The sequence below is a fragment of the Poromitra crassiceps genome (genome assembly GCF_964638095.1).
Source record: "Poromitra crassiceps genome assembly, chromosome: 15".
NCBI classification, from domain to species: domain Eukaryota; kingdom Metazoa; phylum Chordata; class Actinopteri; order Beryciformes; family Melamphaidae; genus Poromitra; species Poromitra crassiceps.
The window spans coordinates 29253266-29279839 of NC_139634.1; the positions used below are offsets into that span (position 1 = coordinate 29253266).

The window sequence follows — 26574 nt, forward strand, 5'->3', positions numbered from 1 at the left end:
ACAAAAATGACATTGAACATTAATAGTCCAACACTTTCCCAGCCTTGGTAATGTCTTATCACCTTAACGACGGCTGACAACGGCAGATAATTGGGGTCATCATTTCATGCTGAGACTAAACAGCAGTCAGCTTGCCATGTGTGAACAGATCTTGTGGTTCAGTTGTGCCACATTGTGAAGAGCACATGTCAGCAGAAGGCCGGTTGCCTGGCAACTATTCTGTCACAGTGGCTTGGAGGTGTGAATGGTTCCGATCATGCCCCACCCTGCATCTGAAGATACAGCTGAAGATAACTGTTGTTTACACAGACAGTCACATGGTGTTGTGACTGTCTCCTCTTTCTCACCCGAGGGTTTTCATTGTTCACTTCCCTGGCTGATTACAACTCCGCTCAGGTGTGCTGCATCAGTAGCTAACAATTGGAGCTCTCCATGGTACTGAACCTGTGTCCATTGTCCACTCATTATGGCCACTAATTAACCATTTATTCGGCCATAATAATGACCTAATTTAAAAATCCGGCCCTGTCAAACTCAGCAATGTCTGTTTTCAGCAATCATGACCCGGTTACTCAAGATAATCCACAGACTTTCTTGTAAGTAGTTTCATGTAGGACGCCCCCCCCCCCCCCCAGCAGCTAACAATTGAAGTACACCCTGTTAATGGGTGTAGTTCGGTTGAAAGTTCCATTTGAGACAAGATGTCCTCTTAGAAATGGCAAATTCACACATATCTGGGTTGCGTGATGTTGAGGTAAAGAGGCCTCAAAAAGAGGAACAATAATATGACTCTTGATGTTGAAAATATGAGATCATTGTTCTGTTCTGTGAGAGCAAAACAGCTTCTTCCGCATTACATTGTTTGTGTAGTTACAGTGTTACTACGGTATGTGTAGAGTACCATCCATGTCCCTAACAGCTCTGTGTGGGTCTTATCACTGGTAATTAATGCCCCCTCATAGGCTTCAATGAACCTCCAGTGAAATCAAAACCTTGCATAACTTTTTTCTTCATAATTTGGTACCTCTAAGATGTGCAGAAGGATTAGCTACGACAGAGAGAGCGACAGGAAACAAAAATAGGGCATCTTCTTATGTGGTGTGCTGCCACACGAAAATAACAAGTTAAATTCAACTTACCTTCTACTTCCCTCTGGTTTTCTTACTAATGCTTGCTTTTCTCTACAGCCTACCTACACTGAGTGTGTGCATGCAAAAAATATGCACATTTCTACAGTATGGGTCACTCAAGTTGTTTTCTGCTTATTTGTCTATTTTTGGTTGTTATTATAATGTGAACATGGGTTTCTGAATCACCCTGCATCTCATTTTTACTATCTCAGAAACCACTTTTCCCATCTATACATCCACAGTTGGATGTGCTAGCCTGTCTTTGATTTATCTGCCAGTTTATGATTTTGGTATATGCAGGCTTCCGCTGCAGCTGTCATAAGGCCATTACTGAGTTTCTAAATAATATATCATCATTACATATATTTCACTTCTGCACCTCAGTTCCCATACGAAATAGGTGTTCATATGTGGAGTATGACTAAGCAACGAGCTGCAGCGTTGCATGATTCAATGTTGCCTGCCAGCAAATTCAGTTCAACATTCTGCTGAAGTCAAAAGCATAATGGCTTCATTATTCCAAGCATAGGTTGCACAAGATAGTCCCTTCTCTCTCATCACTATGTGATAGGTGTCAGAGGGCACACTGTCCCATGCTTTTTGGTTTTGCCCTTCACTATCCAGATTCTGGGCCAAAATATTTGACTGGTACTCTAAGGCCTATAAAATAACCCTTCAGCCGGAGGCGGAACTCGCCATCTTTGGCTGCTCAGAATCCTCTCTGCTCCTCCCTACGGCTGTGCAACAGTCTCTGACACGGGACGACTGTTGCAAAGAAACTAATTCTGAAGGAATGGAAGTCCCCCTCTCCACCTTCTTTTCAGCTGTGGTTGACATGATATGTATGGGGAGACTCAGGTATCCGGGGGCCCCACTCACTTAAGAAATGTTCAACTATCTGGAACCCGTTTCTGGCCTACCTTGACAAGGTTAGGGATGACGGGTGACCCACCCGGCTGGTTTCTCTCAGACCCCTTGCGTGGGATCTCATGTACAACATCTTGATACTGTAGCATGGTTTAGAGGATTAAATGCTTTGTAAACAACTTATCTTACTTGATGATTCTCTCCTTAGGCTAGCAGCACAGTTACTGTATTATCTGACTGAAGAATATGAAATCCACATGATCATTTTTTTTATTACACTATACCAAAAAATGACCAGTGTGGGATATGCATTATTTTATTTATTTATTGTATTAATTGTTTTAGTCTTTGGCCTGCATTGGCTTTAAATATTTTAAATATACATTGTCGGTTAACAACTGTACTGTTCAAACTGATTGTGTGAAAACATCAGTTGGTAATGACATTCTGCTGAACTGTGTCGTGCGAGTGGATTATTGTGTAGTATTGAGCCATAGAACCTATTGGCGCGCAAGAAGACTGAGAAATAACAAACCCTGTGAAAGAGCAGACGGTGTGTAAAAGCAGAGCTCCAAAAACAGGGTTTGCCTTTTATATAGTTCCTGTGTAGCCATGTGACTTCCTCTCAGTCTCTGCGTTGCGCTCCGCTGCAAAGGAGGAGAGTTCTGTCTTCCTCTGTTTTATAATCTGAGTACATCGGCTGTGACTCCAGAGTGACAGAAACCCTTATCGATTGATTTACTTCAACAGCGTTTTGCCACAGAGGTGCGAGGACCACAGAAGAAGAAGATGTTGAGGCGACGACCTTCCAATGCTTCGGAGAAGGAGCAGGTGCAGAAGAAAGAGCAGGGGCAGAAGAAGAAGGTGAGTAAGGTTTGTGTTTTTAAGGGTTAAAGAAGGTAAAGTGAACCTGCACAAGATGAGCCTTTATAAAGAGGCATATTAAGGGATTGATTGATTGGTGTGATTGGGAAGAATCACCCTCATTCCTGTTGAAACAAGTGAAGTTTGTTCGTATAACACACAGGGCGGTTACAGCACAACTCGAGAGAAAACCAGTCACCTTTGACTTTGACAGTTGTACTGTACTGAAGTCAATGGTCATTGGTCAACTGGCATGAGTGTGACCAGATGATGACCGAATTTCCATTTTTGGGGAACTGTTCCTTTAAGTGACGATGTTTGCAATGCAATGCAACACACATACAGTCTGTCTTTGTGCAGCTCGTTTTCACAGGATGTGCCACTCCAACCTTTGCGGTGAAGCTGAACAACAAAACCTATAATGAAACTTAAGGCTTAGCAAGGTTCAACTACCCCCCCCCCTCCCACCCCCAACAAAAAGAGGCTTCAATTTCAAACATGCACTCTTAGAAAAGTTAGGTTCCTCTACTATGGTTGAGTGAGTCACTGCTACAGATGTCATTTGAGTCAGAAGATGTTTTGTGGCTTAAGCTCCTTCGTCTCTGGCTGCCAGGATCAGCGCTATAGCCTCCTACGCCTTGACACCATGAGTGCCCCATTGTTTTCCATCCACACAGCTTTTGTGTTTCAGATCTTATCATTACACATCTCATTACCTTTCTTCTCAACCATCATCCCATCAACACACATACAGTAATTCTCACCAGCAAGAATTGACTGATTTGAAAGATTCATAGGTTTTCAGGGAGGAGAATTATGACAGGGAAAATAATCATTCTCCTGCAACATTGCCTCATAATAATAGCAATTGTTCCCTGGGGTGTGTTGGTGGTTTAATCGTTCAGCCGAGATGCAGACACAGACTGTCAGACACCAAGGCTGGCTGCATGTCTGCAATGATTGGTCGGCAGCAGTTGCTCAAGCTGTGCCTGCTTCCTGTGTGGTTTCAACCAAGAAGAAGGATGGTTTGAGATAAGGTGATGTGGTTACATGGAAAATCATACCTAAGAACTTAGTCGAAACTCTACTCTGCACAGTCTTGACTCCAGAGGCCAGTTGCATAAATACAGACCAAAACGTTGGCTTTGGCTCAAAATAAGTCATTTGTGTTTTAGATTAGTGTTTTTAGGCAAGTAACACTAATCAGACTGAGAACTTCTAATACAACAGTCAAAGGCTTAGACCAGTTTCTGCAATTAGCCTCCTCTCCTTCTTCTTTTATATCCACACTAAAAATAGCAGCAGATGGTGGCTTCTGTCATTTGTAACTCATTTGATCATTGCCTGTGTCTGTGTCTGTTTTGAAAGCCACTTCATATATCATCTTGTCATGGGAGCCTTTACTCTGTCTTCTGAACACTAACTATCTGTGATAGCAGGGGAATTGTCTTGCGCTTCGCCCATGCATCGTTTCCTTTGTGCTGCTACAACTACTACACAGGACTTTCAGAAACAAGCCACCATCTGCAGCAGGAGCACTGATCCACATTCATGCCTCTTCATAACCTTTTGATAACTGTGCGATGGAAGGCCCAGGCAGGCAGTGGCTCTTCTGACTAATCCAGCTAAAGATTCAATCTATGAACACGTTTGGGGAGATAAGGACCAGCATGATCCAAGATGTAAAGTTCGACTAAAAAGCACCACAAAACTGCCTGACTGCCTATTTCTGCAGGCTGTTTTGACTCGTACAGCTTAAATGTTTACACTTGCCGCCTTGTGGTAAGGCGTGTGTATTACAGAGATGATTTACTACGATGCATTGTTGACTCTTTACTTTTGTTACTGCCCTCATATTTCAGCTCTATAGCGAGTGTATGCTTCCCTGGACCTTGTGTTTGTGAGTTTAAACCAAATGCAATTGACAATGTGTTTCCAGCTCAGCCTGCAAAGGTCCAGCAGCTTCAAGGACTTCATGAAGCACAAACCCAACTCTCCCGTTGTGACAGATAAGGAGTTCGTCTTGGATGAGGCAGTAAGTTGGATTGTTGCACTGTCACACATTTACTCACTCATTCGTCACTTGTTGTTCCTCTCAAACAGGAACACACACACACACACACACACACACACACACACACACACACACACACACACACACACACACACACACACACACACACACACACACACACACACACACACACACACACACACAAACAGATGGTTAGACATGTGTGCCTTTTTGAGAAGTAGAAGCTATTTTATCACCCTTGCGTTTTGAGTTCCTCTGGATGTCGTGTCAGTTCCTACATGTATACAGAGATGTTATCATATTGTTCCTCAGTGGAGGCCGTGTGGATCACTGTGTGACTGCCGCACCCAGCCTCAAAATCACACTTTTCCCACACTTGGGCAGAAGTGGCACAAGGTGAGAGCAGAAATTAGTTTATGAGTTCCGGGCACGGTTCCGGGCCATTACAGAAGTGCACAGTTACTACTTCCTGAAATACAGGTGGATGTTGCTCGCAAATATTGAAATTGACAGAGACTGAAGTTGCTAACAGGATTGCGCATGCCATGACTGGAAATCGGAGGACAAGTACGTGAATGGGGTTTAGAAGAAGAGGGGAAGTAAGAAAGATGATGATGTTGATGCTGAAGCCGGATGACAGTGGCACCCAGACAGGATGTCTGTCACAGACGCACACTAGCTGACAGTCTCATTTGCCTCATAAACTGTCTCATAAAGAACTGATCGCATTATAGCCTTCACGTCTGAGCCCAGAGTCATTGGGTTCACACAGCCATCGAGTTATCTCTGGTAACACGGACAAACTGTGAGACTGTGAGTGTGGTCACAGAAGTGTGTGTGTGTGTGTGTGTGTGTGTGTGTGTGTGTGTGTGTGTGTGTGTGTGTGTGTGTGTGTGTGTGTGTGTGCATGTGTGTGTGCATGTGTGTGTGTGCGTGTGTGTGTGTGTGTGTGTGTGTGTGCGCGCGCGCGCGCACGCGTGTGCATGCATGTGCGTGCCTGCGCGTCTTTGTGGTCATAAACAATGTGTGAATGCCAACTCAGTTACCACGGGGCCTATAGCTTTTGTGGCTTGTGTTAACACTTAAAAACAACAAGGTGCTGTAGGCTACTGTACAAGTATTTCCAAAAGAAATTAAAGCAGTGTGTGTACCCATCGTGCTGTTTTCTATCTAAACCTGCTGATGAAAAACACACACTAATTCAACACTGCATAGGCTCTCTCTAATTTATGCCAAATAGCCTTTTTGAAACTGTTTGCATGTGTGTGACTGATTAAAATGCACTCAATTTGATTAGAGAAATGCTCTCAATGATGACCATAACTGTGATCCCAGGTGATGGCAGCAGAGGGCGTGACAGCAGAGGAAGCTGTGAAAAGTGGCAGCAAGCTTGGCAAGACATGGCGCAACGTCATCTCACGTACCATGACGCGCAAAACATCCAAGAGAATGCAGAAGGCCCTGGCTGAGGAGGGGGTAAAGCCTTTAACAAAGCCTTAAACACTTTCCTCGATGAATATCATAATATTTTACAGTTCAACTCATAACAATTCATACATTTATACACTGCAAAATGCTATCTATGATATATAGTTGAACTATAGATTTTTACCTATACAGAAACACAGCATAGCTTTTATGAAGACAGTTACAGCACACACAGTACAGTATGTAAACACCACCTGAAATAGGAAGAAGGCTGTCACAAACGATAGAAATTGGCTCCACCTATTGGACAAACTTGTGCATTGTATTGTCGAAACAAAGGCAGGATGAGTCTCAGCTGTTAGCAGGGTTTGGAACAATTCACTTGATTCAATTAATTAAAAATAAATGGTAAAACTGGAAACGCTTTTCCATAAAAAGATTCTTATATGTACAGCTAGATTTAAGGGCAACAGGTTGGATTAGTTTGTAGGGAGTGAAAAAGCTAAAAGATCATTTCCTTACAGGGATCAGAAGGTATCACATCATTATAATAAATCAGGCTCAGGAGAAAGAGACCTGTAGCATCATTAGTATGTGAATTAATTGCACTTCCAATTAACATTTTTAACTGAGTGAATTGAAAGTGAATGCACCCTCATGCTTTTCCTTTGTGCTTGCAGGTGGAGAGTGGTGAGGAGTGCTCCCTCTCTCCTGTCAGTGACTGTCTCCCAGACCTGTGTGCGGGACAGAGGACGTCTGTGTGCTCCACAGGATCAGGGGACACCACACCCTACCCCGTCACCCGCCAGCTCTCTGGCAGTAAGTCGCCCCGCCATTCTACAAACACCTCACATCACTGTTTGCAAGTAAAAATTAGCATATAAGCTTGATTTTAAAGTAAATAAGTTGACGAGTATGTTCAAAGATCTGACTTTCTTCCTCCACCTTATTTCTATATTTTCCCTTTTTGTTTTATTGACTTCATTACTGAGCACTACTGTTATTTATTTTTTATGTAGTAGTTGGTTTTAGTATAGTTTCTTACTTTGTATTTGTACACTGTTTTTATTTATGCTCATATTTCGTGTAAAGTGTCGAGAGTTTCTTGAAGCTTACTATACAAATAAAATGTATTAGTAGTAGTAGTATTAGTAGTAGTCCTGCAATGTGAATGTGTTGTAGTAAAGTCATTATATCTCAAGTTCGATTTGAGTCTTGAGTGGCGGTATAGTGGCGCAGTCGGGGGGTACGGTGGCGCAGTCGGTAGCGCTGTCGCCTCACAGTTAGAAGGTCCTGAGTTCGATTCTCGCCTGGGACACTGTGAGCGCTGTGGTTGTGTTCCCCCCCATATCTTCAGTGCCCACTGCCCAGGTGGGTTATCTCGTCGTAAGGGCCTTTCTCTCTGTGTGGAGTTTGCATGTTCTCCCCGTACCCCCCAGGGAGTTCCTCCGTATATAACCCCCCACTAAAAACATGCAGAAGATCAGATTGTCATCGTCATCCGACCAGTGACGACAACATCCAAAGTTGGTCCCCGGGCGCTGTACGAGAAAGCGACCACTGCTCCTGGCCTGCCCCTCGGAGAAAAGGACATGCCTGGATGGGTTAAATGCAGAGGACACTTTTCACCGGCCACCGTCAGCATGAGTGTGTTGTGGCCGCATGCATGTATTGTGGTGTTCGTGTGACAATAAAAGACGGGCTTGTCCGTTATGAGAGTCCAAGTCCGAGTCACCAAAGAAGAGTCCGAGTTGAGTCCCCATTACCTGAGTACGAGTCCACAGTTCCTGAGTACGAGTTTGGAGTTACTGAACATGAGAGTGAATCTGCATGTGTGTGTGTGTGTGTGTGTGTGTGTGTGTGTCTCAGGTGGTGACAGACAGAGCTTGGACAGCGGTTACTGCCAGAGAGACAGCATGAGGCTGGAGGAGAACGGCCAAGCCTACACCGGACCCTTCTGTGGCCGCGCGCTGGTCCACACTGACTTCATCCCCAGCCCGTACGATGTGGAGTCGCTCAAACTCCAAGTGAGTCCCGAGGGAAATCCTCTGCTTCAGCCCCCTCGGCCTCTTCTGTCTTGTCAAGCCGTTCCCCAGGGAGCTTGTTAGAGTGAAACAAAAAGGGCCACTCTGATTATCATTCATGAAGGCACAAGATGGTAACCTGATGCTGCCAGATGGGGGCGGTATTGTCTTGTTGTGATAACAATACTGCCCCCATCTGGCAGCATCAGGTTAACAACATGGCCCATTACTGACTACTTGTTTGAGAAACAGCATAATTTTTCCTGTAGTGATTCGGTCACTGAAGTGCGAATTATACAATGCTATACCATGAGCAAAAGGATGAAAATAGTCTGTAGTTTTGCTCATATGTGACATGCAAGCTGGAAGGGGGAATTACCTCATGGTAATAAGTGTGACTTCTTCAGTCACACTCAATTATTTTGTGTTGACAAGTGTTACTTGGAGAGATGTTGCTCCACAGAGCACAGGGCAACACACACGCACACGCGCACACACACAGACACGCGCACGGACGCATGCCCACACACACACACACACACACACACACACACACACACACACACACACACACACACACACACACACACACACACACACACACACACACACACACACCAAAACTGTCAAATTAACTCTGATGGGTGCAGACTTTTATAAACCCTGGAATAGTATTGATGTTATAGGCGGCATGCATTTAATTATTCATTCAGCCTGGTTCAGGACTCATAGGGATTTGGTGACATCATCCTAACATCTAAGCTGAGGTACTCATGCATCACCTCTCTTACAGAAAGGTGACATCATCTACATCATTGAGAAGCCCCCGGTGGGGACCTGGACAGGGAAGCTCAACACTAAGGTGGGCTCCTTCAAGTTCATCTACGTCAACATTTTGCCTGACGAGAGCCCCCCGGTCCGGAGGAAACGCAACCACAGCAACAACCGATCCAAAGACAAACCCAAAACCCTGGAGGAAGTGTTGGAGAGCATCGGCCTGACCGTAAGACAGTGATTCTCAACCTTTTCCATATCAGGGACCCCTAATGTAGTCCAGATGATCTCCCTAAACCAAATCTGACACTATTTTGTATTGCTAGATATGATTTGTAGGTCAGCTAACACCTGATACAGTATAACTACCTGCTGTGATGGTTGCCATCATCCACATACTTCTAGTCACCTTTATAGACCACATCTTTGAACTGTTACAAAATGCATCTCTCTCTAAACCCTATTTGTGTGAATGTAATCGTCTTGTGTGTTTCAGGAGCTGGGCTCGTTGCTGTCCATGCATGGTTTCCAGAGCCTGGAGGATTTCAGAGGGCTGAAGGAGTCTCACCTCAACGAGCTGAACATCACCAACCAAGAACAGCGCAACAAGATCCTCAACGCCACTGAACTGATGAGAGACTGTAAGTTTCACGTCCAGCTACCACATTCACACAGTCATACAACTCTGCACTGCCCATAATCTATCATAATGATCCTTTCCCCCAGGCTAGCAATGAATAAACTCCTTCTAATCTAAGCTCTCAATCAAAGCGTATGATGTCCCAATAATGTTACTCGACAGTCGACACTCAGGCGTCAGGTTCAGGCAGTGTGTGTGTGTGTCTTTGGGGTATGCTTTCAGGTAGCATCACATTTTTTCTGCCTCAACTAAAAGGTACCTTTTATACGGCTCACTAACACGCCACTCACTGTTTGCAGTTACGCTCACTTGTAGGAAAAGCCTATTTTGTCCTCAGAAAGGCTTTGATATCTGAGCTCGTTTGCCTTCCAGACAAGTAATTAGGTGCAGTTCTAACACCTCTCCTGGAGCAATGGCTATACTCTGAATACAGTTTATAGATGCCCGTTAGCGTTGCAGTTAGCTGTGGTAACACACTTCCCTATGTTAATTACACAAGAAATGACTCCGATCAGAAGACATTGAGCAGAGAATACCGGCGCTTTTATGTGATTTTAATAAGCATATTAAGCAGGATGAATTAGAGGATTAGACGTGCCCTGTTTGTTTACAGCTTTACACAACCTGACCTTAAATTCTCTCTCTGAAGCATTTGAGCAGGATAAGAGGACATATTAGGGCTTAGGATGGATTAAGGAATTGGATGTTTCTTTTTATTATTATTATTTCTCCTTTATTTAACTATATACTGTAGGTGAGTCCCATTGAGATGTTCATCTCTTTTGCAAGAGTGCCCTGACCAAGAGGGCAGCAAACAAAAATTCCACACAAAACCACAATATAAAATGACAAGCAATACATACAAATATATCAATTACACCGTATACAAAGTATGTATTGCCAAGCTATTCTGTTTTCAACTGCGTCTGTCTTTGCCCCATTCAGCTGACGATGAGTCAGACCCAGATGAGGAGGAGCGATCCGGGGACAGCTCCAAGGAGCCGAGGGATTCCGGCTGCTTTGAGAGCTCGGAGAACCTGGAGAACGGCCGTGAGGAACCAAAGACAGAGGAGGAGGCGGTCGTCGTCCAGCATGAGCAACCAGAGGAGAAGAAGCCAGAGGCAGAGAAGCAAGAGGAGGACTCAGGGGAGCCAGAGGAGGACCAAACAGACCAGCTGCACTCTGTGCAGGAGGAGCTGCAGCAGCTGACAGTGGATGAAGGCTCTTGAGAAGTGAGATGGGGGAAGCACTGGAACTTTATTCATTCGCGGGTCCTCAGAATTTCTCAGGATATGTCATGCCATTAACCAAAGAACTCCGGCTCTTCATTATAAGAGAGCAGTGTGGATGGAAGCATAATGTAAGGATAAAACACGAACTTGCGTCAGGTTCCTCATTTGCAGAACAGTAGGGTTGTATTCTCTGTGATCCTGGCTGAGAGGTCACTTGCCTGGTATGGCTAGGAGTCAAACCTGGGTGGTTCAAGCAGCACAATTTCTCTTCATCTTTCACACCAGAGTACATTGTTCTGAAATAATATGTTGTTATCATAGAGTTTGTACAAGATGACTTATTGAACGAGATGTTGCTTGGTGGTTAGTTCCTGCTGAGGTATGACAATGTAAGATGTCTTTACTGTTTGAGATCGTTACGTTCAAGCTTTTCAAACGCTTTCCTTCTTTTTGTTACATCTTAAAATTAAATTGTATCTTAAAAATGTCTCTTTCAAATATGAATGTAAAATGTTTTCATCTCCCATTTTTGGTTATTTGTAAATATAAATACCTTGTTTGTCAGCAGAATTGCCAAAGTGCTACATTTTAGTTGACTTTTTCCATTCTGTTTGAAATGTTTGATTTCGGTTACATTTCATGCATGAGGATGTTGTGAGGGTGTTGACTTTGCTGTAAATAGAATTTGAATAAAATATCATTCCGTAAGTCTCATCTCATCTTGATAACATCGCAAATGTCATAATTCAATCAATGCAAGCACGAGACATGAAATAATAATACAATATTGTTTATTTACCAGACACATCGATCATGTAAAAAGAAGTGAAGTAAATTGAATGAAATACATATAATCACAGTGTTATTACTAAACAAAGTGAACATAAATAAGTCCCATCAATGGTATAGTACTGTATCTGTATACATGATGCAATGTAATAGATCGATCAGAGCATTCAGATCTGACCCCGTCATGTCATTTTAACATTAAAATCATAACTCTAAATGTTATGCAAATGTTGAGTTCTTCTGGAGCCCAACTTGACAGGCTACAGTCACCTCGGTCAGAACTGTGAACCCACAGTGCTGATAGCTAAGGTCCAATAGTCCCAATAAAATTGACTTTAAAACCACCATACACTGGAATTCAACACAAACATCCCATCTTTTATGGACAATCGATCTACATTCTTGCTTTTCGGTGACAGCAATGCAAAGCCATGAAGTCGACTAAAACTGTCTTCAAAAAACCTTTTCCAGAATGAAAACCCACTAAATTCAGCTTTAAAGGTTGATTTTGTGTTAGTACTGCTCATCGGAAATCAAACCTTCACAAATGACACTTCACAGAAATGATACGGTCAGCCATTTTACTGTATCTTTCTAAGGAAACCTGTTGGGTTTTCTCTCCAGGTTCTTAACTATCCAAGTATAGTGAAAATAAATATGGATATCTAATATGGATAACCTTTCATTGTCTAAAAGCATCCATTCTCAGTCTTTATTCTCAACAAATTGTTTCCAGTGTTGTTGATAAAAATAAATAATAACACAGCTGTCATCACTCCTAGCAGCTGACATTTTCAGCACTGCTTAATTAATTTAATTCACACTATATAGTAGCAATGCAGCCAATATTTTTGGAGTTTAATTGAATTCTTTACGAGTTACAATAACTGTGGCTCTGCTGTGTGTTCAGTAAATGGTCTCGGGCAGATCTCAGGGTCTAATAATCAATAATGACACTGGTGATATACTAGAGTTTCTATACAAGTATATTTCACAAACATTAACTCTGGTCTTGCATACAACACAATGACTAATACAAACTCTCGCTACCAACTAGCATCACTTAAAACACTTAGGGTTATCTGGACTGTCTCTCCTCATCTTCGTGAATCCCCTCCAGCAATCTGTGTGACCCAAACAAAATTCTCAATCCTCGATAAATGCCGTGCTCCATTTGACGCAAAGAAAGCACGCAGTTGTGTGGAAAAAGAAGGATAAACATACACCTCTCTGCCTTCCTCTTGGAATACAGGGATAACTCACAGCAAGTGTGCAAGGAGAGGAGAGAGCAGGGTTTGAATATGAGAGATTCTTTTTTCCAAAGCAGCTGTTTTATTGTGAGACAAGAGAGGGGAGACAGGGCAGCAGGAAGAGAGCGGATCGTGAGCTGTGACGTGATTTGCAGGAGGTGTTCAAGCTCACAGGCACAATCATTAAAGGGACACTGTCGATTTTCAACCAGTTTTGTATCATTGCAAAATCGGTAATGAACAAAGTTGAACTTCCCTCCATCTTGCCTGGACCGAGAGCTCCCCGTTCATTCACAGAACCTCCTGGTTCAAGTGATGTCACAATGATGTCATTTGGACAAGGACGTTCTGCAAACGAAGGTAGAAAGAACAATAGTGATAGTGATAGTAATAGTAAATCGTGACAGTAATAGTGACACCATGGCACATTTGCTCTATATGGGTGAGGTGGGTGTATCTGAACCAGAGATAGATGAAATACAGAGGGTTGTGTTTGGGCAAACTCATACAATTGTGTCTGGGTGAGAAGAGGAAGAATATTCCCTAACTGTGAGAGGCAGCAATGTGCCGCAAGGCATCCAGGCTGCCGGAAAGCCATAAGAAGAAGAAGAATTGCTCCATATGACATCATTTGGACCCGGAAGTTCTGTGAATGAACGGGGAGCTCTGGGTCCAGGCAAGATCCAGAGGAAGTTAAACATTGGTCATTTGCATACTACTGATTTTGTAATGATACAAAGTTGGTTGAAAATCGACAAAGTGGCCCTTTAACACTGGCCCACAAACTCTCTCAAAATGAACATGGCTGCCACCTGTGCTCACCCATCAGCTGCTTTTAGCACATCTATACCTACTTTAAACTATGTACAAGTCAACAATGGCTTTGCTTATTATTATTTTTGCCTCTCATAGTCTAATTGGTAGTGTATAAACGGTGACATTACCTCATGAAACACTGTATGTATCTCTGGTTTGAACGGAGTTGAGGGGGTTCTCTGTTAGTTGACCTTTAGTTGCATACGATAGTGCAACTGTTTACGATAAGGCACTGTTACTATAGTGTCTACTATCAACAGCAAGCAGGCCTTTTCCCTCAGACACACTGGGACACTTTTCCCTCAGACACACTGGGACACTTTTCCCTCAGACACACTGGGACACTGGCAAAGTGTCTCCTGGATACAAGACTGTACTGTACAAACTCTACAGTCTTCCAGACAACGACCATTTCAGAGCCCTGACGCCACTCTGCACCTCTGACGGTATAAAAATGGAAGGACGGTCATTGATCTGGATTAAGTCGATAAAAAAAAGAGATCAAATAACAACAGTACTGGATGCAGCAATATCAGAATACAAGGTAGACTGTGATGTGACTGGAGGGAGCTTGTGAGATATTTCCTTTCAATCTCAGTGGAGGATTTGCATGTTCTTCCGCTACCAAGACATCATTGTGTGCCGACAGACTGATGCTCACGACTGTAGGTGCAACTCTTGTATCCACACGTGTCAAAAAGGCTGCTTGGTCAGCCTTTTCCCATGAATTGCATAGGGCATGTAATGTGTGCACTGGATAAACTGAAATCTGACCGTATGCATGATCCAACATTTACACATGTCCAGAAGGAATATTGTCTTTGTCAGACACTTGCAATCCTAAGAGTATATTTGAACTGGCCTCTCACAATAAATGTCATTATGCTATATTAAATAAAGTGAAAGTAGCACTGACAGTCAGAGCGAGCCCACGGGCGACCTGCGGGGGTGTTGTGTGTGTGTTCTTCCAGCAGTTTCTCCCCCTGTGGGTCTTTCCATGCAATGTTCAGAGGACAGAGGGAAGCTGAATTAGATCACGCCCCTTCCCACAGGAGCGACTGTCAATCAAACAGCTCCACAGGCCCTGGTTGGGAGAAAAGGGGGCTGCAACTGTAACTCCGCCTTTCAGGTGGAATGTAGAGCAGGAGTCGAAATGTAACCGAGTCACCCGCACAGTAATCAGACATTGATTAATAATGTTCCACCTCCTGACCAAGCGGGAGGCTGGAGGAGGGGCTGGGTGGAAGACCGCCCCCTTCACGCAGCTAGTGGGCCTTGTCTTTGATGATGGAGGTATCTGCGTCGGTCTCGGGCGAAGCCAGCGGCGGCAGCTTGGGAACGGGCGACTCCTCCTCATCGGGGGAGGAGCAGGTCTTCTCTATTGAGGAGGTCTTCTCTATCGAGGAGGTCCTGTCTGTTGAGGAGGTCCTCTCTGTTGAGGAGTCGATTCTCGGCTTGGCGTCGTCAGGTGTGTGCTCGTTGGGGATGAGTGGAGCTGTGGTTTTCTGTAGGCAGAGAATTGCGTGCTGAAACGAGGCAAATGCAACTACTACTGAAGACCGGAACCACAGCAGGAATCACACAAATGAAAACAAATGGATACAAAAACAATAACAGTAGCTGTGGCTAAGGCACAATATGGCCTATCCAAATGGCTAAAATCAATGATATACACTCATTCTTAATTCAATCATGCTTTCAAAGAAAAAAAACGCTTCTGCACACTGGCTCCAATGCAAGTTCTGCTTTATTGTTAAATGTAAAACTTGGGTTGGAGACAGTGTGCCGAAGCTTCTTTCTTTGAAATCAAGGCCATCGCCTCAGGCACCTGTTGTAGTGAGCTGCTTTCTATTCTCTAATTCAATTGTGCTAGAATAAGTGCTCCAAATTAAATTAACAGTGACTGGATCTTCCCTAACCACTTAAATCATCTAAAACTGAACAATATGAGGTCCTGCAGTACTGTATGCATGTGGCAATAAAATGTTTTAATACCAACATCAGCTGTTGGCTGCACAGAGAAGAGAGATGCCAGATTCATGTTTAAATATGAAAAAGTTGGCATAGCAAAAGCTTATCTTTTAATTATTATTATTATTATTATTATTATTATTATTATTATTATTATTATTATTATTATTATTATCCCCCTGCTGTCCCGATCATTGCTCCACCCGCTCTGGGGAGAGTGGTAGACTAGCACGTTTCCTCAGTCAGTCGCCAGCCGCTTCTTTTCGCCTGACAGTGAGGATTTTCACCAGCAGGGTGTAGTACATGGGAGGATCACACTATTCCCCCCCAGTTCCCCTGCCCCCAGAACAGGCACCGCGACCGACCAGAGGAGGTGCTACTGCGGCGACCCGGACTCATACCCAACCGGCTTCCCACCCACAGACACAGCCAATTATGGGAATGGAACCCGGGTCTCTGCGGTGGTAGACAAGTGCGTTTACCTCCATACTACCCTGCTGACGCTCAGCACAATCTTATCTAATGATATAGCTATTGTCACAGGTCGTTACATGTGGTTACCCCTGATTAATTGGTATGACGTAGCCAAGGTTGTCATCTAGGAAGTGGGAGTGGATTTGAGTAGGATATATAATGTATATAATATATAATGTGGCAGGAAGCAGCGGATCTCTCTGCCATTTTCCTCTGCCACTCTGATCACGGAAGCCATATTCTCTCTGTCGCACCTGTTTCCTAGTTTCTCTTAATCCCCCTGTTTTGAGATATTTTTGTTCAGCATCAAAGCCAATACATGGAGGCTAACCCTGACTAGCCTCCATACCCCAGCTTGAGCTGGCCAAGTGACACTAACTGCACAGCCCGACCTGCTGTTTGGGCCGAGCGGCACGCTAGGTGAGTCCACTCCCTATTTTGATACCTTCCTAAGTGACAACCTTTTTGCTCAGTTGGTTCTATTGTTGTTGTGGTTCATTTAGACACAAGCCTAATTCTATTTTTGAGAACCGACAACGTTACACTATTCATGGGGATGATGGATCCAAGCAAAATATATTCAATTACAGTTGGAAGGATTCTACACAGAGAGGCACAAAATGGCTCCTGGATTATCAACGTCAGTGCGATAGGAAAAAGGCTTTCCACTCACAGCACTTTATTTCCTCACACACCTGCTTCGCTCTCCCCAGTGGGCTCTGTAATTGGTTTAGACTCTATTTTATGCCCGCTCACTGTGCGCTATTTGGTGTCTTACAGGCTGGTACCATTTTAGAGCCAGAGCCACAGGTGTGTGTGTGTGTGTGTGTGTGTGTGTGTGTTTCTTGTGTCTTGGCGCACCGTGGTTTGTGGCACTGGGTAGGTGCTGTCAGAGGTGGGTAAGCCAACCGGGGTTGTACAGGTAGGAGCAGGCAGCGCATCCTCCTGCATCAGGCCTCTTCTGTCCAAGACGCTGGGGAGTAAGACAAGACTATCAGTCAGCAACAACATCCTGTTCCGTATTCACCAGAATGGAAAAGAAAAGACGCTACATGGACAGATACACAGCTAACTGACTGATGACCTCAGGCAGCTATCACAGTCTAAAAGCCAAAGTCAGCATAGAAAACAACAGAGATACAGATTATATGTTTAGGTTTGATTGATGTAAAAAGGTTTAAATGGGAATCTGTGTGAAGATGTGAGGATGGGGGAGTTAACCTGACTCTGCCAGATGGACGGTTTAGCTTCACATTACGTTTCACTAGAGAATCTCTTTGGATCTCGCGAGGTTATCCATCTTGCAAGCAAGGTTATGGGGGAGTACCCTGCCTGCTAACATGGTTTTCTCTTCTCATTTCTTTTCCTCCTCTCCGTGCACTTTCAGTTCCCTGGCACAACTATAACGCTCTTACCTCGGGTACGCCGGCCCACACAGCACCTCACAGCAGTTCTTGATGATGTTCTTGTGGCTGTAAGGGTTCTGGACTCTGTTCTTCCCTGACCACGAGCCTTTGATCTAGAAAAACAAAACAAAAAAAACACGCGATGTCCCCGTTACTGGGGCAGAGAACCCGATAGTTTGACCAAACCATCAGCCAATTCCAAACCGTGTCTAATGCTGAGCACCCGGACCGCTTACAAGCCCGCCAAACAGAGCGAACTGATCGGCTGGCTTTTCTAAAAGACATTCCTTGTGCTTATACCTTATTCAAAAGCACAGTTCCATTTTTAGATGTTGTTCCCACAGGCTTGGGCTTGACCTACAAAAGGGATCTTGTCAGGGATTTAATAATTCCTGGTTTAATGGGAACACACCAGGAGAAAAAGCATGGCAGCCAGAGATTAAAGCCACATAAATAATTCATTGAATAAATCTGATAAATCATATCCAGGATTCCGCCATGACAAATTATTCTTGCTACAACGTATATTCAGGCCCATGTATAAAATATTAGACACTACAGATAAAGGTAATAGGCTACTCATAGGGCATATACACTACTGTATAATGACAAGTTCCTTTGGTATGCATGCATGGCATGCATGGGTGTGTGTGTGTGTATTGCGGACACAGCTGTGTCTTCCCCATGAGCGACCATGCCAGCCACAGCACTCAAGGTGCCTTCTCTTTTTCACCGCTGTTCCTCCCTTTCTCCCCGACTATCTTTTTTCTCATTTCTCTCTCTCTCTCTCTCTCTCACTCTCTCTCCCTCGCCCTCTCTCTCTCTGCCTCGCCCTCTTTCTCTCTCTGCCTCGCCCTCTCTCTCTCTCTACACCACACCAGTATTTCTGGCTGCTGGCCAAGCCCCTGCAGGTATCGATGCATCTATTATTAGGCCAATCACAGATATTGAAGCGGCCAGGATGACGGGCATTGTTCCCGCTCCTGGAGCAACATTATAGGTTGGTGCATATTGCATCGCTCATATATACAGTATTATATATATATATATATATATATATATATATATATATATATATATATATATATATATGCATCCGCCAGCCATGAGGAAAGAAAAAAGGGCATTATAAATTAATCATCACAATAAAGTAAAGCACCTCCCACCACCACTGCTGCTGCTGCTCTGCGCTCCCTGCCAGCGCCACTGCAGTCAGATGTGGGCTGACAAAGCCTCAAATAAAGTACACACACTGTGACGGTACTTTAGTACACAGGCACACCACAAATTACTCCCTCATAAAGTATACAGTACACGCTGTGACGGTACTGTACACAGACACAACACAAATTACTCCCTCTGGGGCTTGATGCAACTGCATCACTTCACCATCTACTTTTCATCAGTGAGTTTGTGTGTGTGTGTGTGTGTGTGTGTGTGTGTGTGTGTGTGTGTGTGTGTGTGTGTGTGTGTGTGTGTGTGTGTGGTGGAGTCTGATAGAATTACTGGCCTAACAATGAACTAGAAACTAGATAATGACTCAATGGTAATACTGAAGCAGTCAATACTCCGTTCCCATAGAGCCAGGGAGCGTCTTTCATGTCAGTAATCAGCTGCTGCCATTTTGTTCTATTCCGGCGACCCACTTGACCCCCTGAGCAGCTGCCATTTGTGCATATTCTTTTCATCATCATCATCATCATCAGGCAGCGTCACCCCGCTGCTGAGCAGACAGGGCACCAACTGCCGCCGATCCAACTGCCGCTGTTCGCATTCTAAATATTTACTGACCAATATGTCGGCTCAAACTCAAACAGGATGCGACTGCTGCTGCTGTCTGCCTTGTAAGAGATCCTCAGTCTCAACGGTGCTGGACTGGATAAATAAATGATCAAATAAGAAAATATGGGCGAAATGAAAGAGCAAACACCCCTCCGGTCAATTTTGCTTCGAGGGAGGTCTGGCAAACAGCAAGCTTATTATAGCTTTTATTTGTTTGTTTTATTGTTATATAGTTTTCTATTTTTTGATACTTCTAAGTTTATATGTGTGTATAATATATATATATATATATATATATATATATATATATATACATATATACACACACACACACACACACACACACACACACACACACACACACACACACACACACATACATATAAATGTTTACTTTTTTTGTATTTTTGGAAACTCAGAACAGGTATTGTGTAATAGCCTATAAATAAATCAGAAATATTTTTTAAATTTCTTTTCCTGACATTTTCAACTAGAATTCAGTAAAAATAGCCCATATCAAAATGCCCTACCAAACAATTATGCCCTCAGTAGAGCACGGCGTGGTGTTCGGTGAATCCATTTGTAAAATTAGGTGCTTTCAGTGATTGGACACGGAAATTCTCACACCCTATTTTGGCCAGTGGGTGTGGAAAGTTAATCACTCCTAAGTTGGCCCATGACCTATTTTTCGGGCAAATCCGACATAACTTTTTTTAGATATCCTGCTGACAAACAAACAGGGGCGAAAACATAGCCAACTCTGTACCGGAGGGAAAAATGGCAACTAAAAACATTTGATGTATAAATTTTACAAGTAGGAAAGACCGTTGTTTTTATTTTTATATCAGTTTATGATCATGTTGTTGCCTCAGCCTGGACCGAGGCAGTGCGGTTGCCCCGGAAACAGCTCTGTGCTATTGGAAATTTGCCATGTTTACAGTGACACCCGAGCATCTCTGTTTACCTTTCCAGCCACGTGGAGGACATGCAACATGTACTGTACACACACACACGCACACACACGCACACACACACACACACACACACACACAGACACACACGTTTGAAATACTTGTGGGGACGTTCAACTTCAATGACTACATTCATTCCCTAAACCTCAACACACTCCACTACATGCCTAACCTTAACCCTAAACTAAACCTAATCCAAATTCTAAACTTAACCCTAAACTCAAGTTCTAACCTTAAATTAACCCATCACCCCCTGGAACTCTGATTTTCCCCTTAAGTAGCTTCAAAGTTAGAAAATTTATAACAATTTGTTACACATGCATATTCTACACGTTCTAACTTTGAACCTACTGTGACATACATATTATGTACCTGTATATATGTGTAGTATGTACCTGCTTGATTGAAGCTATAGCTTATAATGTGTGAAAAATATTCAAACCCAGAACACCACAAATATAAAAAGAACCTAGATACGGTATCTTGCACATCCTTTATACACATTTATATGTAATTTAGCATGACATATTTGGTTTCTCTGGTACCCTTGGGATCTTGATAGAATATAAAATAAAGGTTTGGACAAAGAAAGTTTGAACAAAGCTTGGCTACACAACATGGATTTGTGATGGTGGCAGGGTTGAAGTGAGGACAGGCAAAATACCTTCACTGTGGAGAATTCTCCCATCTTTAATAGATGACTGCAGTTGGGTTGTACTTTTGATGTGATTTTGAATCTGTGCATGTTGATGGATTCATGGACAAACAGCCTTAATGACACATAACATGTCACGGTCACCCTCGCTCATGGATTTGCCGAGCTTATGAATTTGTCTTATTAATGTTATTATGGCTGTCAATATGAGGTGGGTTGAAGCGTACGCTTAGTTACGTTGACACTGAAGTCTTTATCAAGGACTTCCGGGTTGGAGTTCACTCTCTTGAAGCCCTTGAACCAAAGCGAAGGTGGCGATTGCCGTGCGCTATAGCCAAGTTAGTCTCAACGCCAGACCCACGAGAGTTCTTACGCTGACACACTACATTACTGCATGCTGCAGATCTCTCTTTGTGTCTGGGACACTCCTCTCACCAAACTGGGCACAGAATCTTGGCCAGTGATTGGTGAGTGGTGGATTCACCATTCACCAATCAGTAACGACTTTGCGATCAGGGAGCCCCACTCATTTATGTAGTATGCGGGAGGCACAGCCCATTTTTCAAACCACTCTCTCGTTGGTGCAACAACCTGTCACTCATTCAAATTCAAACCCCCTAGACCCACCCTCAAATACCAACTGTGGCAGTGAAGTGGCACAGACTCATTTATGCGGAGCGCAGCGATTCAACATAATATTTGAGTCTGGGGAGAGACTATAGCCAAGTCAATACTGTAGATTATAAAGTTTTCCTGTTTTGTAACAGTCTTTTTGTTTGAGTATTGTCCGCGTGTGATGTGTCTAAACCTGAACTGGAGAAGGGTTACAGAGACCGAGTGCTGGTGAACCAAGAAGCGCGAGCTGGCGAGAGACAAGCAGCTGCGTCAGCCAAGGCTTCCATCCAGCCATGAAGGTAAGCTTCACTCCACTCTTATTCGGTCCGACAGGGTTGCCGTTCAGGTTGCCGTGGTGACACATGGTTTAATAGTCGTACAATATACTTACATCCTCATTAGTGGTTTGGTTGAGGGAGATCAGGTAGGTGTGGAAGCCAGTCAGTCCCACCACTGACCACAGGGTGAAGAAACACACCAACACCTCCAGCACAGTGAACTTGAGTTAAGACAAACAACAGATGCTATTCTGCCTTCCTGCACGGACACTGATCAAACAGTGAACAACAGGTGACAGAAAGAGAGAGAGAGAGAGAAAAAAAAGGCAGACAAGTATAGAAGCTAAGAAAAGCCTGTGACCTTTAAGCAAAGGAAATAAGCGTATGGGGACAAAAGCACAAGGTCAATAAGTAGCAGCAAAGGCAGGAATGAAATGGCCATCTGGGTGTTCTACACACAATCAAATGTCATATTGCTTTCACTGCGGTGTCATGCCCGAAGGGATTCGTTGATGTCTTTGAATTTCTATCCTGAGATGGCGGGTAAACATAGCACACACGGTATGTAGCGGGTAAACATAGCGCACACGGTATGTAGGTAAACATAGCGCACACGGTACATGTGTGTGTATGTGTATGTAGCGGGCAGAGATTAAACAGCGCACACGGTACAGTACATGTGTGTGTATGTGTATGTAGCGGGCAGAGATTAAACAGCGCACACGGTACATGTGTGTATGTGTATGTAGCAGGCAGGTAAACATAGCGCACACGGTACATGTGTGTGTATGTGTATGTAGCGGGCAGAGATTAAAAGGTAAACATAGTGCACATGGTACATGTGTGTGTATGTGTATGTAGCGGGCAGAGATTGAAAGGTAAACATAGCGCACACGGTACATGTGTGTGTATGTGTACTGTATGTAGCGGGCAGAGATTAAAAGGTAAACATAGCGCACATGGTACATGTGTGTGTATGTGTATGTAGCGGGCAGAGATTAAAAGGATATGTTCCAGGTGTTTGCTTCAAGGTGCTCAAAAAGCCAGAATCCACTGAGCCTGTGAACAGAGCAACACAGGGACAAGTTAAAAAGAAAAGACACACACAAACACAGTTACAGACTCTCCAACAAGCTCCATCTAAGACCACAGGCCATACTCATCAGTCTCCTCACTCATTAAAAATGCCTGATTCTTTAATATATTACACATGACGTTCAAAGAGTGACAGGGCGGCTGTATTAAGATCACATGCCCAGAGCTAATTATCCTGACTGTAGAAGCATTCCACAGCCTCCAGCCGTCTCCTCATCATCTGTCTGCGTAGGGTGGGATAGTGAAAGCGGGATGATGATCAAAGAAAATCACTTGGAGCAGTCATTTGCTTTTGCATGTCACGCTTGGGGGGAAAGCCTTGTCCGAAATGCGTCTGTTTCAGCGTGTGTGTGTGTGTGTGTGTGTGTGTGTGTGTGTGTGTGTTTAGGTGGTACTTTTCTTATGTCACAGGTCATCCTCCCTGTTTTGTCACATTCTCTCAGCTATCAGATTGTGTCATTCTCCAACATGACGCACCTGCGCATTCCTTTTCTCCCCCTTACTCCTTCCTACAAGTCGTCGGCAGCCAGGGGATGGGATCTGATATCATTTATTTTGACTTAAAAATACCTCATTAAATGACATCTTTACTTCCTTGATTTTCCAGTTGAAATAGGATGTTGGGGCGGGACGGACATAATGGAGTGACAGATCATTAAAAAGTCTAAGCCAATGGAATATGAATCAGGGAGAGAAAGGCAATTTCATTTGATGTGAAGGGTGCAGAGGGGTGGGACTGTTCAAAAATCAGATGCTTTAATTGGTTAGAAATGTATATTCACGCCTACTGGTACAGCATGAGGTCACCGATGAAAGATATTTCCAGGAAGTGACAGTAATGGGAGTTCATTCCATGGGAGTTTAAGCAGGATACTTACGCATGACGACGTGGACGATGTCAAAGGTGAAGATGTAAATGGTGAGCAGGGAGAGCGATAGGGTGAACAGGTAGAAGTACCGGTAGTTCCTCTTGCCCACACAGTTGCCCACCCAGGGACAGTGGTGGTCAAAACGGTCTGGGGATGAGAGAGGAGGGGGGGGGAGAAGAAGTATAAAATGTACCGTAAATCAAAAATACATATCTAGATTATTTTGGTGTGAGTTTTAGAGATATCGGCCATCGGGACTGCCTTCTGCCTTCTCTCGAATACAATTGAACTGGATGGTACTCGGCTTGTGGTGCTCAAAGCGTGAATAAATAAATCAACACCAATGTCTCTTTCCAGAAATCATGACCCAGTCACTCAAGATAATTCACAGACCTTGTCCCTCCATTGGCACCACTTTATTTTTAAGTCTATACTAGGCAAGACACCACATTACCTCTCATCTCTCCTCCACATAGCAACAAACACCTATAGTACAAGATCAAGCGGGTACATCCAGCTTTCTATCCCCAGCTCAACCGCTTATAGAACTGTCTTCGGCCGCACCTCCTTTCCGTTTTGCAGCAGCATACGACTGGAATATTCTTCAGAGCACCCTCAAACTCGCAACCCTGACATCACTTTCCATTTTCAAACAGCAACTCCAACAGCTCTTTGTTGACCGCTGTGTCTGCTTCCCCCCCTCATAGTACCCCCCCTCCCCCTTCTCCCTTTACTACCCCCCCTCTCCCTCTCTACCCCCTCCCCCTTCTCCTTTTCCTACCCCCCCTTCTTCCCATCTCCCCCTCCCTCTTTACCCCTTCCCTCCCTCTACCCCCTTTCCCTTCTCCTTTTCCTCCCTCCCCCCTCCCTTCTTCCCATCCCCCCTCCCTCTACCCCCTTCCCCTTTTCCTCCCCTCCCCCTCCCTTCTTCCCTCCCCCCTCCCTCTACCCCCTTTCCCCTTCTCCTTTCCTCCCTCCCTCCTCCCTTCTTCCCATCCCCCCTCCCTCCCTCTCTACCCCTCCCTCCATCTACCCCCTTCCCCCATCATGCTGTGTTTTGTTTGGTTTATCCTGTATTGTTTTGTCTTGTTGTGTTGTGCTGCGTTGTGCTGTGTTGTGTTGGTTCTACGTTGTGCCGTGTTGTGTTATGTTGTGTTTTGGCTCTATCCTATGTGATTGTTGTTATGTTTTATACCCTGTTTTATAATGCACTGTTTTTATCCTTTTTATCCTTAACATGACTCTTTTTGCAGCCCCTCTCCCTTACCCCACAGGCCGTCAGTGTAAATAAGAATTTGTTCTTAATGACTCGCCTGTCTAAATAAAGGTTAAATAAAAATAAAATAAATTGTTGTCAGCAGTTTCAGGGAGGAACTATTTTCTTTCAACTGAACTGCACCCGCCAAATGCGCAATCTGCACGGTGAGACGGTTGGCAGGGTGAACTGTCCCTTTAAGCTTTGATCTCACCAATGTTACTATAAAACACACATACCTTTTGAAAGAGAGAAAAAACAATCAAATATAATAAAAATACACCAATGTCAGTCGTTTGCGGTCACTTTCTCAAAGACGTGCATGCTACAGGAGCCATTTCCCTCTTCGTCTGGTCTAAATATAGTGATGGCTGTCTCCTCGCTCCTCTTCTTTCATTTGGAGCACAGCCAGGTGAGAGCAGGCCAGGGTCAGGTGGACAACAGAGGCAAACATCTTGCTTTACACTTTTCCCTGTCGCAAACAACAGCTGTACACCTGGGATGGGGTTTCACAACAACAACATACACATGGAGACGCAAGCACACGCGTGTGAAACACTTTGCCGTCGATGTGAGGTTAAAGCATACGTGGCTAATTTTGATGCTTACAATCACTTGGCATTATATTAGGGTTGGATAACGAAATCGGTACTCTTAAGGACCGAATTATTGGGATTTGGTACGACAGTACCTACTGATTCAAGTCAAATCTAATGGTCTCAAATGTCGGTATCTGCTGAGAGCGCATCTGATCTGTGTGTAAAATGTTCTAAATAAATAACAATGTTGAAATTGATAAGTTTGGACTTTTTTTTAAATAACGGAAATTACATGATAATTAATGAGTATAGTACTGAAAAAAGGTACCGTTGGGGACCGGTACCGAATTCCGGTAGCGGTATTGGTTCAACCCTACTAGGCATAAATGAATCAATGCTGTCAGGTGAAAATCTGCAAAATGTCAACTTTTGAGGAGCTAAGAAAAACATCCTTGTTTTATCTTGATCACAATGCATTTTTGACTTTAGCCTGTAGAATTTCTGTGGCTTTCATAAGCCCAAGAGGCTGAAACCCTCTGGGTAGGGCTGGCTGATCAAACATCACAATATTTTTTGACCAAGTACCTCGATATTACAGGCAGCAATATTGAAGGGGTGACTATTGGTGCTTTCACAAAATATTTACACAATGGGATTTTTCAAATATAATCATCAGCAATGTATATTCTATATTGTATATTGCATCAGTAATGTATATTGTATATTGTATATTGCCCAGCCCTACCTCTGAGCATGTAATCCCTCAACTGAAGTGAAAGCATGAAGATCACTAAAATTGGAGTTACAGGGTTTTC

General features: G+C 43.8%; 2 protein-coding genes across 2 annotated transcripts in view; one reads left to right on the plus strand and one right to left on the minus strand.

The window, feature by feature from the left end:
- The first annotated feature begins 2687 nt into the window (after nt 1–2687).
- Nucleotides 2688–11717, plus strand: sash3 (SAM and SH3 domain containing 3). The gene is made up of 8 exons (XM_083652484.1): nt 2688–2861; nt 4801–4896; nt 6232–6372; nt 7005–7143; nt 8194–8351; nt 9142–9351; nt 9619–9763; nt 10708–11717. The coding sequence occupies exons 1-8, from the start codon at nt 2787–2789 to the stop codon at nt 10989–10991; spliced, it is 1248 nt and encodes a 415-aa protein (XP_083508610.1). The 5' UTR covers nt 2688–2786; the 3' UTR covers nt 10992–11717.
- A 79-nt stretch (nt 11718–11796) lies between these two features.
- The window catches only part of zdhhc9 (zDHHC palmitoyltransferase 9), a 34289-nt gene continuing 19511 nt past the window's right edge, over nt 11797–26574 (minus strand). The window contains exons 4-9 of the mRNA XM_083652485.1: nt 23975–24112; nt 23017–23060; nt 22115–22222; nt 17710–17813; nt 17156–17267; nt 11797–15354 (exon numbers count right to left, since the gene is read on the minus strand). Of these exons, the coding sequence (XP_083508611.1) occupies nt 15115–15354; nt 17156–17267; nt 17710–17813; nt 22115–22222; nt 23017–23060; nt 23975–24112 (746 nt within the window). The 3' untranslated portion in view covers nt 11797–15114. The remainder of the gene's footprint in view (nt 15355–17155; nt 17268–17709; nt 17814–22114; nt 22223–23016; nt 23061–23974; nt 24113–26574) is intronic.